The 13,997-nt window shown below is 44.8% G+C and overlaps 1 protein-coding gene across 3 annotated transcripts in view; it reads left to right on the forward strand.

The window, feature by feature from the left end:
* Positions 1-5,061: 5,061 nt before the first annotated feature.
* Positions 5,062-13,997, forward strand: part of SFPQ (splicing factor proline and glutamine rich) — a 49,112-nt gene continuing 40,176 nt past the window's right edge. For 2 of the 3 annotated variants that reach the window (XM_030220169.1, XM_030220170.1), the window contains exons 1-4: positions 5,062-5,859; positions 8,055-8,243; positions 8,337-8,638; positions 8,837-8,932. In XM_030220169.1, coding sequence (XP_030076029.1) covers positions 5,191-5,859; positions 8,055-8,243; positions 8,337-8,638; positions 8,837-8,932 — 1,256 coding nt within the window. In that variant the 5' untranslated portion in view covers positions 5,062-5,190. The remainder of the gene's footprint in view (positions 5,860-8,054; positions 8,244-8,336; positions 8,639-8,836; positions 8,933-13,997) is intronic. The other variant, XM_030220171.1, reaches the window with a different exon arrangement.

A 13,997-nucleotide genomic window follows, 5' to 3' on the forward strand; every position in this document is an offset into this window, starting at 1 on the left:
CGAATCCTGGCCCCTCCCACGAATAAATGTCTTGGAGTTATTCGTTTTTGAGCTGGGCGTTTTCGGTTTCCATTATCGCTGAAAAACAAAAACGCCCAGCTCAAAAAAAGATAAACGTCCATGTTTTTTCGAAAATACGTTTCGGTCCGCCCCTTCACGGACCCGTTCTCGGAGATAAACGCCCATGGAGATAGGCATTTCTGTTCGATTATGCCCCTCTTGGTATATCTGAATTTGTCAGAGAAATGGGACCACGTATATTAATATAACAAACTCAGATATGAAGGAGATATGAAAACGCACAACTGGCATACATCCTGACCACAGAATAAATCATTGAATTAAAGAGGTGTTGCCTCTAGAAGCCCCCGGCTCTATATATTCAGAGCTCACGGGGGCTGGGCTGCTTCATCATTGGCAAACACCCCTGAGCTGTTGAACAGTCCAATATCCTGCATGCACTTAATTTTTCTTTTTTTCTATTTTAATTTTTGCTTCTCATGCGGAATATAAGTCTATAAGGAGTTTAGCTTGAAAACTACTTAGCTTTTCAGGGGTCCGATCTTTTCTTTATTGTTTGGCACTGAGCGCGACCACGACCTACGAAACCCTGACCCAGAATCAGGTCGTCTACGAATGATTTAGCACCGGGTTCCCCACGAACTTGCGGTGCGCTATGGGAGAGAGGCGGCCTCCCACATATATTAAAACAGCTAAGATCAGAGAAATGTTTCTATTCTCTACATTGTTTTTCTAACTGTACTGAATCAAAAAGATATTGAAAAAAAAAAGCATTGGTACTTCCCTCTTCTTTCATCAGTATTTTCAGCTGAAGAATTTCATCTCTCAAATCAAATAAACACAACATTAAGATCTCCAGCTAACTGGGATACATTACTTTTTGGGAAGTTACACCAAAAGAAATTGATGTCTAAATTATATCAATATTTTATACAAACTCCACACTAACATAGTGCATACCTATATGTTTACATGGGAAAAGAGCATAAACAGAAATATGGCTGAATCCTTCTGGGAAAACATATGGCTATATTCTTTTAAATGTTCTATATCACTGAGTAGAATAAAGTTCTCAACTAAAAATCTTAATGTGACTATCGGTCTCATTTTTGAAACAGAAACAGTGCCCCCCAACTGTTTCCTACCATACATATACCTCATTAAACCACAATATCACTTTGTATTCATTCATACTATGTATTTGTTCAAACTGGAATCGGCTAACATCGTTAACGGTTATATGTAAACCACATTGAGCCTGCAAAAGGTGGGAAAATGTGGGATACAAATTTAACAAATAATAATGAAGCAGCATTTGAACGTTTTTCTCACAAAACACGTCCAAATCAGTATTTTCAAAACCCATTTTAGAGATGTTTTTCTATGGAGTCAGTCAGAAGTACGTCCAAATCTCAAGGGGGTGTATCAGGGGCGTGTTCAGACGGGGGACATAGGCGTTCAGCCACAATGGAACAAAACAAAAACGTGCAGGACTAAAACTAAGACGTTTTGAGCGAGACCTGTTTTTAGAACAAATAATGTACAAAACCTAAATAACCAGATGACCACTGGAGGGAATCAGGGATGACCTCCCCTTATTCCCCCAGTGATCACTAACCCCATCCCACCCCCCAAAAAATGTGATGAAAAACATTATTTGCCAGCCTCAGATGTTATACCCAGGTCCATTAGAACATGCAGGTCCCTGGAGTAGTCTAGTGGTGGGTGCAGTGCACTGCAGACAAGTGGACCCAGGCTTCTACCTCCCCCTACCTGTTAGACTTGTGGAGGAAACTGTGAGCCCTCCAAAACTCACCAGAAACCCGTGGCCTAGTGGTTAGAGTGGTGGACTTTGGTCCTGGGGAACTGAGGAACTGAGTTCAATTCCCACTTCAGGCACAGGCAGCTCCTTGTGACTCTGGGCAAGTCAGAAGCCTGCGCGGCCACATTGGTGATCTGCAAGGGCCGACTTCTACATGGAATGCTGCTATTTACATGGAATGTTGCTAGTGGAATAGCAACATTCCATGTAGAATCTCAAATAGTAGCAACAGTGGAGGAGTGGCCTAGTGGTAGGGTGGTGGACTTTGGTCCTGGGGAACTGACTTCAATTCCCACTTCAGGCACAGGCAGCTCCTTGTGACTCTGGGCAAGTCACTTAACCCTCCATTGCCCCATGTAAGCCGCATTGAGCCTGCCATGAGTGGGAAAGCGCGGGGTACAAATATAACAAAAAAAATAAATATAGGTGCCCCCTTCACCTGTAAGGGATATGGTAGTGGTGTACAGTGAGTGTAGTGGGTTTTGGGGGGCTCAGCACACAAGGTAAGGGAGCAATGCTGAGATGTGTACCTGGGAGCATTTTATGAAGTCCACTGCAGTGCCCCCTAGGGTGCCCTATTGCTGTTCTGGGATGTCAGGGGACCAGTCTACTAAAAATGATGGCTCCTCCCACATCCCAATAGCTTGATTTGGTGCGTTTTGCACTTGGACGATTTTTTTTTTAATGGGCCAAAAAAACATAACTTCCAAAATGTTGTTCGCAACTGTATTTTCGAAAACAAAAGATAGACATTTTTCTCTTTCGAAAATGACCTCCTTTCCTATTTGGATTTGGGACGTTTTTCACAAAATGTCCAAAATTGGACTTAGAGATCATATCGAAAATGCCCCCTCCACATATAGCACCTCCAATTATTCATAAAGGAGTACCTGAATCATTCCCTTTATTTTAGAAAGGTTGTCAGTGTGAAGGAACTTTTAATCACATGTGATGGGACTGTGTATTCATTAAAATCTTTCAGAACTCAGGTCACACAGCTATATTAAAAATCATAAACCCCCAATTTCCCATGGCAATAGAGATGGCACTATTAGGATGGGGCCAAATCCTAGTTCAGTCCTTTTATTTGTCAGCAAGGTGTGTAATAGCAAAACACTAGAAACATATAGGCAGCCACTCAGAGTGAATGGTTAAAAGTAGTATGGATTGCAGTTTTTGAAGGAAACATGGAACACTATGAGACCGTGAGCAAGGTTGGGAGTGGGCCAGAGAAATAATATAGGGAGGAATATAAAATAAGTATAAGAACTTCCCGTGCTGAACTTCCTTCACATGTTCCGAGATGTAGTGTGGGTAAACCTTTTCAGTTTAAGAAATACAGTTAAAGTGGCAGGCCTAACACACGTGAATGCTGGGGTTACTACACCCCAAATACTACTACTACTACTTATCATTTCTATAGCGCTACTAGATGTACGCAATGCTGTACATTTGAACATGAAGAGACATATAGTAACATAGTAGATGACGGCAGAAAAAGACCTGCACGCTCCATCTAGTCTGCCCAACAAGATAAACTCATATGTGCTACTTCTTGTGTATACCTTACCTTGATTTGTATCTGCCATTTTCAGGGCACAGACCGTAGAAATCTTCCCCAGCACTAGCCCCGCCTCCCAACAACCTTGTCTGATCTCTGATAGAGGAATTGGACAAACAATATGAAATTTGAGAAGCCTTCCCAGACTATCTCTGACTGTGCCTGCTTTGAGGTGAAAACGCCAGGGAGACTCCAGGAAAGCATCCAAAGATGCTGTGCAAACTCTAAGCTGTCCCTGCTTGACAGAGCTTACAATCTAATTAGGACAGACAAACAGGACAAACAAGAGATAAGGGAATATTAAAGTGAGGATGATAAAATAAGGGTTCTAAACAACTGAATAAGGGTTAGGAGTTAAGAGCAGCATCAAAAGGGTGGGCTTTTAGCTTAGATTTTAAGACTGCCAGAGATGGAGCTTGAGGTACCAGCTCAGGAAGTCTATTCCAGGCATATGGTGCAGCAAGATAAAAGGAACAGAGTCTGGAGTTAGCGGTGGAAGAGAAGGGTGCAGATAATAGAGATTTACCCAGTGAACGGAGAGTGGAGAGGTACTGAGGAGCTGCAGAGTGAATGCACTTATAGGTCAATAAGAGGAGTTTGAACTGTATGCGGAAACGGATAGGAAGCCAGTGAAGTGACTTGAGGAGAGGGCTAATATGAGCATAACGACACTGGTGGAATATTAGGGTGCTTATAGTTATTGTTTTTCCTCAGAGATCCAGGTCTAGCTCCAACCAAAGCTCAGCAAAGCTTGGGAGCCTTAACAAAAACACAATGTTGGCAAGTCACAATGCCTAGAGTTAGGCAGAATCTAAACATGAGCTACTATTCTTTCTTCTCTGGGCCTCCTTAACCTTACCCTGGCTCTGTCTTCTGTACTCCCAGGTATGGGCTCCACCCCTCCCAGCTCACCTCCTCCTGGGGCGGGTTCTGTGATGTTAAGGTGGTGCAGGCTATTGGCGGGACTTTTCTTAAGGGGGGGGGGGGGTAGTGTTCTGTAGACCCCCTCACAAACTCTTGTATTAAAAACTATCCTTTATAATTTCTAAGTGCAAAAATTATATTGAAAATTACATTGTTTAAATGTGAACTATATGTACCATTTTTTATTGATAAGAAAACATGAGATCAATATATTTTTGCTTTGATAATTTCTTACTATAAATCATGTATTTTTTTTGAAACACGAAGGTGATGTAATGCCCTTGGGTATCTAATTTTAGGCAGATTTTTTACGAGTGTACAATTGTGCTTATAATCACTCCTCATCGGACATTCTGATTTTTAATTTCAATGTTCTCGCATATCTTTATTACGGAAATTCAACATATTGCAAACAAAACTGCCATTGTTTTGTCCCCAGAATCGCAGATATACTGTGTGATCCCTTAACCCGACCAATCCACGAGTAGGAACAGTGCTGCGGAATCCGATTGGCCAGTACAGTCATCAATTCAATTCAACCCCACCTTCGACCACTCCCACCGCCCCATTTCATTCCTCTGGAGCCATAGTAGCAAAGCGGCGCATATTCTTGGCCAATGAACGAGGAGCATTCTCTCTAACTCACTACGCCGCCATTGGTTGGGAGGAGCGTCAATCAACGCCCTCGCCTTCCGGGGTGGACCGTTCTGCGCACAGCGTTTAAGCAAAAAGGACAAAGCCTCGCGCTCTCTCTCTTGTCCGCCATTTTAGAAGCTTCGAGCAGCGCACTGTCCCGGGGAAAGTACGCTAGCTCGCTCTCTCTCTCTCTCCCACGTACGCCCTAAAGTCAACCACCGCCAAAATGTTCGACCCAAGTATGTCCCGCGACAGGTTCCGCAGCCGCGGCGGCCTCGGCGGTAGCGGCGGCGGCTTCCACAGGAGAGGCGGCGGAATAGGTGGTGGCGGCGGCGTCGTCGGCATCGGCGGCCGAGGCGGTGGCGGCCATAACCCGAGCTTCCGAGGCCCGATGCACATGAGCCAGACTCCGAACCGGAGCAGCCCGCTCCAGTCTTCTCAACGGGACGAACCGGCCAAAACGCCGCAATCGCAGGAAGCGGCGAAAACGTCTCAGCCGCCCGCCTCGTCCGCCAACAGCAGCAGTACCAGCAGCAGCAGCACCAACGCCTCTGCCGGGGCGGGGCAACAGCAACCGGCATCGGCCGCCGCCGCCGGGGCAGCCCAACAGCAGCAAGGACAGCAGGCCTCGCAGCCTCAGCAGCAGACGTCGGGGACCGGAGGGTCCCAGGCGCTACCGTCCAAAGGAGCTCCTAACGCCGGCCAGGGGAAGATACAGTCCCCGCCGGCCAAACCGGCCTCATCGGGCCCCCTGTCGCAGGCCTCGCAGAAGCCGAAGCCGGGCAACCAACAGCAGCAGCAGCAGGGATCGAGGAAGCAGCACTATCCACAGCACCAGTCGCGTTCCATGCAGCAAGAGGAACCTGCTACCGCTGAGGAGGAGAAGCCGTCCGAGGTATTTGAGGGGGGGGGGAGGGGGGAGCTAAGATGGCGGCCGGAGGAGCGGGTCATTTCCCGCGGCCGTTGGGCGTTTGAATCGGCGCGTGCGTTAAAGGGGTTGGTTAGGAGGTGGGGGAGAACCCTCTCTTGGACACGTGGCTGGCGCGAGGGGACGAGAGGTCCCTGTGTGTGGCGCCCCCTCGCGCTTGTTCTGTGACGATGACGGCGTTTCCGGTGTCGCATTCTAAAATGTCTTTTTTTTGTTCTTTCTCTTTTTTTTTTATCTATAGTTTTTTTTTTTTCGTGCTCTGTTGTCCGCCATGACAGGGAGGTAACGTTTTGAAGCCGGGGGGGGGGGGGGGGGGGACAGGGGTGGTTTGGGCTCGTGACGCTTCTTTTCATTTGTCGTCATCGCTGCGTCTTGACGGCGGGGGCTTTCCCCACATAATGTGGCTTTTTGTCATTTGCAAAGGTTGTCTGGGATAACAATGTTTATTCCGACCTTGAATAGTGCTGTTATGAACGTAGTCGTTCAGCTTGGCCGAATCGCCTTTGTTTGATGCTGGAGCGTAAATTTGCCATCGATTTTTTTGTCACTATTGTTTAGTTTTGTAACTTCTGAGTCAGACTTTTGCAGCTATTGGACATAAGACTCGAGACTGGATTTTTTTCTACACTTTTAATAGAGCCGTTGTGAAAGTATCTAGTAGTTGGTTTGATTAATCAAACTTTTTGCTGTTTAACTCTTCGGATTTTTGTTTAATTTCTTTTCAATTGGTATTCTGTGTGTCTCATTTTTTCTCTCTTTAATAAATGTTCAGTAGTATAGATTTATTCTGTGTGAGGAATTTAATTAGACATTCATATAAACTTGTTCCTGAATTGTTGGTGAAATTTCTGATGTAGAAAGGGAGGTTATGGATTTGATATACTGCTTTGCTGTGGGTGTGAACAATGTGTTTTATATATATTCTAAGCAGATATTATTCTGTCCTTAGTGGGCTCACAATCACAAGTTTGTACCCAGGGCATTGGCGTGTTATGACTGAAGGAGCTGATGTAGGAGACTTGAGTATAAAGATACTGAACACCATGTGAGGCAGTCAGTACTAAGGGAACAAATAGAGGGGGGTTCCAAGACAATGCCCCAGGGTCTACTGATAGGAACATTTGTTTGTATTTATTTACTGTCTTTTTGAAGGAATTCACTAAAGGTGGTGCAAACAGTAGGAATAAATCAAACATGAGTAGACTATTACAGCAGTAAAAATATTCAGATACAAAGTATGGTATAGTGTACTACTTAATACAATATGTAATAAAACATTTTAATTGACAGTGAAGGATATACGCAAAGATGGAACTTTATAGTAAGAGATTAGGAAGTGACTAAAGAAAGTTACACATGAGATCACAGAGGGTTAACATATAGGTAAGAATAAGAAGTTAGCCACTTTAGCCTTTCCTCATCCCCTTTATCATTTGCGTCGCCTTTCTCTGCACCTTTTCTAATAGTGGAATTTTTTTTTAATCTATTCTCCACCCCCATCAAACAGGTTTTAGGGCCATTCACAGCACAGAAACTGGTTGTGGCTTTGGTTAGTGCGTTACAATCTCACTTTGATTCTGCGCTGCAGTCCCTGGGCTTATCAGTACTCTTCTGGCTTGGTTTTGCTCATCTCAGTGGCCAATCCTTTTCTGTCAAAGCCCACCTTTCTTGCTCCTATTATCTTCTTTCGTGTGGGATTCCCAAGGGTTCATTACTGTCTTCATTATTCAAGATTTTAATTTTTCATTTATGCCTTTGACGTACTTTCCTACATCCCATTGTGCTATTGACATTCATCCTCTTAATAAATCTCTCTGCATTATCCTAGTGGATATCCACTAATAAACTTGTTTTAGATTAAGCTAAAACCACGGCTTCCTTAGCGTCCCTCAGGCCAATATATTTACACAACCATACGTCACAAAAAGTTCAGAAATGGAAAACAATAATATTAACCTCTTAATATGCTAATATATCAACCTAAGCGTTTATTGTACTTCTGTATTATGAACTAGACTTCTAAATTTTGTAACCGCCTTTTTAGCAATATATAAGCCACATTGAACCTGCCATACGGTAAATGTGGGATACAATTGCAATAAGTAAAGCTTACATAGTCTTTTAATATGACTGCCTTATACAAGCTTGATTTCTTTTTCCAGGGTGTGAAAGCTAAATTGTCTCTCCTAAGGAAACCAGGAGAGAAGACCTACACCCAGAGGTGCCGTCTCTTCGTAGGAAATCTTCCGGCTGATATTACAGATGATGAGTTCAAGAGTTTGTTTGCTAAATATGGAGAGCCGGGTGAAGTCTTCATCAACAAAGGCAAAGGCTTTGGATTCATTAAATTGGTAAATATATTCTCAGCACTAGTTAACTTGACTCTGTGGCATTTCTGTTTTAATCTTAATATTGTATGCCCAATTTGTTTTCTTAATTTGTAGGAGTCCAGAGCTTTGGCAGAAATTGCAAAGGCGGAGCTTGATGATACCCCAATGAGAGGTCGACAACTTCGTGTTCGATTTGCCACGCATGCTGCCGCATTGTCTGTGCGCAATCTTTCTCCTTTTGTATCAAATGAGCTTTTGGACGAAGCATTTGGCCAGTTTGGCCCAGTTGAGAGAGCTATAGTAATTGTAGATGATCGTGGAAGGTCTATAGGAAAAGGAATTATTGAGTTTGCATCTAAGCCAGCTGCCAGAAAAGCATTTGAAAGGTGCAATGAAGGAGTATTCCTGCTCACAACGTAAGTGGTTCCTTTGTATGTATTTGTATTGGGGAAACTTATATCTGGTCTCCTGCAGCATGTTATGCACTTCATGGCTAGTACACACTGTTAATAGTTAAGGGATTACTGAACTTAATGATCAACGCTAATTATCACGTTCTGCATTATTCTGCATAACACTCAAATTTGCTATTTTGTGTGTGGGCTCTTTTTAAGAACTCCAAGACCAGTTATTGTGGAGCCTCTTGAACAGTTTGATGATGAGGATGGTCTGCCCGAAAAACTTGCTCAGAAGCATCCCTTATATCAAAAGTAAGTGCTGGGTGTTTTTCCTCTCTGTTTTTTTCCTGTGTGTCTATATAGTCTTTAGATTCAAGTACTGTAGTTTTCAAGACAAATATGTGCAACCCACAAAAACGTGTACAGCTGCTTTACTGGGTTGTAATCCCACTTCTTAAAAAAGTATTTGTGGACCCCCTTAAGGATTGGGTCCACCCAAAACTTCTAAGAGGTACCAGGAGAATGGTAACAAATATTATTGAGTCTCATTTCTTATGGAGGAGGCTAGGATTCTATTCAGCAATCTCCTTAGCGTTGCAAGCAGATGAATCTAGCAACTAGTGGGTTGTATCCATCTACTGTCATGTGAAGATAGAGTTCACAGTGATGTGGGACAGATAGCTCCTCAGTGAAGTATATTTCTATATCCTGCAGGCTTAAGGACAGATCTCTGTAATGGGTGCTCCCAGTTTAGGTATCCTGGGCATTTGAGCATGGGGTGGTCTGGCTATATTTTGGTGCACCCGTATCTGGACGATTGGCTGATTCGGGCCAAATCCAGGACGGAAAGCGAGGTGGCTACTTCTCGAGTGGTCCCAGAAAACAGTAAGGCAACTGATCTGCAAAATCCAACATGGAAAACAAACAAGCAGATCAGTATAATATCCAAAAAAAAACTTTATTGACGATACTGTGTATAAGACATGCCCGACACAGGCCATGTTTTGCCCAACGATAGGGCTGCGTCAGGGGCTATAATAAAACATGAAAATTCTTAAAAGTATATATATGTATAAAATATGACATCCATATAAATTATAATATACATGTGAAACAGACATGAATCGTGAATATGTCTAAAAAATATGTAAAACATCAATATGAACTATAATATAACATCACATATATTCCATATATATTGCACTGAAATTATAAAATGAAATAAAATACCAGCAAAAGAAGGGCACAATCAAAAAAATGGTCCATAAAATGGGTTATAAAACCATTGGAAAATCAAAAATGTAAATCAATGAACAAACCCAAAAATACAGGACACTTACCTAGTGGGAGCTCAAAAGGTAATTAAATAGAAAAAAAATAAATACCAATCAAATAGATATGATACTTACTATCAAATAACATAACAGGACAAGGATAAAAAATCAGCATGAGCAGCTCAAAATAGAGAGGGAAGGGACACACACACTCCCACATGCACACAGAAGAAAACCTTGCTAGCTCCCGTTTCATTTGCATCAAACAGCTTTTTTACTAGTGAAAAAATAAAATTAAAAAATTATAAACCATATAAAATGAAAATAAATAAAAGAACCATAATAATGACAAAATATCAACAATAAAATGATGAAAAAACAATAATGAACGATAAACCAATAATGGCGAATAATAAAACACTTCATCACTTGTGATTTATTATTCTCCATCTGAAAGATTTAGTGGAATTAGAAGAGGTACAGAGAAAAGAGCAACGAAATGATAAAGGGGATGGGACGACTTCCCTATGAGGAAAGGCTAAAGCAGCTAGGGCTCTTCAGCTTGGAGAAAAGGCGGCTGAGGGAAGATATGATAAAGGTTTATAAAATAATGAGTGGAGTTGAACTGGTAGATGTGAAGCGTCTGTTTACGCTTTCCAAAAGTACTTACCTTGGGCAGACTGGATGGACCGCGCAGGTCTTTTTCTGCCGTCATCTACTATGGTACTAGGACTAGGGGGCATGCGATGAATCTACAATGTAGTACATTTAAAACAAATCAGAGAAAAAGTTTCTTCACTCAACATGTAATTAAACCCTGGAATTCTTTGCCAGAGAATGTGGTAAAGGAGTTTAAAAAAGGTTTGGATGGTTTCCTAAAGAAAAAGTCCATAGACCATTATTAAATGGACTTGGGAAAAATCCACTATTTCTGGGATAAGCAGTATAGAATGTTTTATACTTTTTTGGGATCTTGCCAGGTATTTGTGACCTGGATTGGCCACTGTTGGAAACAAGATGCTGGGCTTCATGAATCTTTGGTATTTCCCAGTTTTGTTTTCAGTGTGCAGTAGCTTAGGGAGAGTTGAGCAGAGGATAATCAGAATCCCGTTTTCACGCAGCGTTGCCTTTTTCTAGGGGCTGTGGTGTGCAACTTAAAGTTGAGTGTGTTTGCCTTATCGGCAGATACTATGGAAAGCAGCGGACAGCATTTTATCTCTGTGCAGCGCTGCGCACGCTTTGTAGCGCTATCAAAATGCTAAATAGTAGTAGCAGTAGAAGTGGGGGCTGCTCTGATTCCACCTCAGTGTTGGCGGACAACATGGCACCTTCCCATTCGCGCACTTTATTTGCAGTCCGACCTGGCTGTTCCTGTGGCCATCTTATCGGTCCCATTTGGAGGGGGGAGGGGCAGGATCTTCTGGGGGGGGGGGGGCTCGTTTTCCCCCGATGTTGTCTTTTTACTTTATCAGGCATACCTGATGAGACAGCAGCAGTCTTGGGGTTTGTTGCTGGACACCCTGGTGGTTCCCTCCCAACTTGTGCTTCTGAAAAGGGGGCATCTGGGTGCTCCCCACCCTTCCAAGTCTCTGCTGGAGGAGCACTTGAGGGGATACGCCTTGCCTTGGAGCCTGACAACCCCTCCTTGATCATGCAATGCAAACCCCCAGCACCGGCCGTGACTCATTCTGAGATGGCTAGTACTAGGAGACCTGCCTGGTCTTTTCCATGCATGAAGACTATAGAGGAACTTATCTTGGCGCAGTGGCCCACTCAGATGCCAAGCTGCAGGTAGTGAAGGCAGTGTCTTGCCTGTATCTGGTGGAAAAGAATGTACAGAACAGGAAGCATGAGGCGTTGTTGAAACACACCTTCAAGGTCTTGGCACTCTCTGGATTGGCATCTGCAACTCCTATGCAGCAAGAACTTGCCTCTCCTAGGCTCAACAGGCATCAGGGGACGATCAGCTGTCAATAAGCAGGCTCGCTGTACAACCTTGTGCGTTTGCTAAGCAGATTGCATTGGCAGTTATGGCCTAGTGACTTTTGTGGCTTTGGCATTGGGTGACATACTTGACTTCAAAGCAGCAGCTTACCAAGGTCACTTTCCAGGGTCAAGGATTTGGGGGATTCAAGACACAATGGTTACTTGAGGATCGGCGGAAGCTAACGTTCAGGACGAGCACAGTGTTTCCTCATTTTTATGAGGCCAGGAAATATCATCCGGGGGTGGCAGTGGCTGCTCCTTCAGGCTTTGAGGTCCTGGTTCCAGCTATGGAACCTTACGCATTGACAAGCGGGGCTCAGGATCCGTGTCCTGGCCTTCGTCCCCAGTGAGGTATGCCCATTGATGGGATGCCAGTCTGCTGCTCGGCACTGCATATAGAGGTGTCTGCTGGTCCTGTTCTTCAAACAGTGAGTTCTTGACATCAGAGAAGGGTAGAAATGAGAATTCTCTCCCATAGGAGATTTTCTTCCTTAGAATTCCTGTGCCAGGCGCTTCCAAAAAGAGAAGGTCCTGCTGACGGGTTTTGGACCATTTTCTCAAAGTCCAGCATTTTTGCACGGAAACTTTGTGCTCCTTCCTGGCGCCAGTGCAGCCAGGAGAGTTCTTAACTGCCCTGGATCTCAAGGATGTGTATCTGCATATTCCCATACCAATGTTTTCTCCAGTTTGCAGGTCTGTGCCGCCACTATCAATTTCAGGCCCTCTCCTTCGGCCTGGTGACTTCACCAGCACATTTTCTGAAGTTGTGGTAGTAGCTGTGTTACTCCTGAAGGTGGAATTCGAGTTCACCCATATCTAGACTGTGATGCAGGCGTCTTTGGAGTGCGAAGGCCGGGAGTCCACCGCCAGAGTGGTAGAATTGTTGCAGTCTCTCGGGTTGTCACTTTTACCCAGAGCCATCTGGGAGTGTGAGGTTCAGTATGGTCTAGGGCTGAGTGTTTTTGCTGACTTCTCAGGTGGACAAGCTGCGGAGTCAAGTTTGGGCCCTGCTCAGGGTGCCATGTCCGTGGATGTGGGATTTTGTGCAGGTCCTGGGGTCCATACTGGTGGCCATGGACATAGTTTCCTGGTGAGGGTGCACATGTACCCTGGTGAGGGTGCACATATACCCTGGTGAGGGTGCAGATGTTGCAGGATTATTGGGTGAGGCTCTGGACACTGCAGACCCAGCTCAGAATGCGATGGTGGCTTCAGGAGAGCAATTTGGAGAAGGGGATGCTTTGGCATCTGTGAAGTGGATTCTGATGGTGATGGACGTCAGACTGGCAGGCTGGGGAGTGCAGTGCCCACCAATTGCTTGGAGCTCTGGGCTGTGGCCTGGGCGTTGGAGGAGTTCTGGGGTCTGGTTCATGGCAAGCCGATCCAGGTGCTCTCTGACAACACGACAGTGTATCTCAGTTGACGGAGACATGGGCAGCACTGCTGTGGCAGTGGAGGTGCACCGTCCTTGAGCATGAATGGAGTGTCTCCTGCTTATATCAGCAGCTCACATCGTGGGGCGTCAACATGCAAGCGGACTTTCTCAGAATGATGTCTGAATGGGAGCTAGTGTTCCACTACATCACGGCACGGTGGGGCATGTTGGTGATAGATCTGATGGTAACTCAAGCCAGAAACAAGGTGTTGCGGTTTTTCAACACAGGACGAGCCCAGGTTCGAGGGGCTGGATGTGCTGCTGCAGCCCTTGCTGGCGGAGGAACATATCTACATCAGGTCCTGGTGATTCTGATGGCTTCAGACTGTCCCAGGTGGCTGGTATGTGAATGTAGTCTGTCTGTCTGCCGACCCATTTCATCTGCCACTGGTTCCAGATCTCCGATGTCAGGGTTCAGTGTCCATGGAGGAGCCCTCCTGGTCTTACAGCCTGGCTGTTGGAACGGTTGCGCTTGAATGAAAGGGTATGCTGAGGGAGTGATCATCTCCTTGCTGCAGGCATGGTGCTCCAGACAGCGTGTTGCCAGTGACAGCTATCTTGCCATGGATTCTGGTGTTTTTGCAGAAGGGACTGCAAAAGAGCTGGCGTTTTAATTTGCGCTGTGTGCAGGTGGCAGCCCTGACTTGTTCAGGGTGCATGGGGTGCGCATGGAGCATTCCTT

This window comes from Microcaecilia unicolor, chromosome 11 (assembly GCF_901765095.1).
Source record: "Microcaecilia unicolor chromosome 11, aMicUni1.1, whole genome shotgun sequence".
NCBI lineage: Eukaryota > Metazoa > Chordata > Amphibia > Gymnophiona > Siphonopidae > Microcaecilia > Microcaecilia unicolor.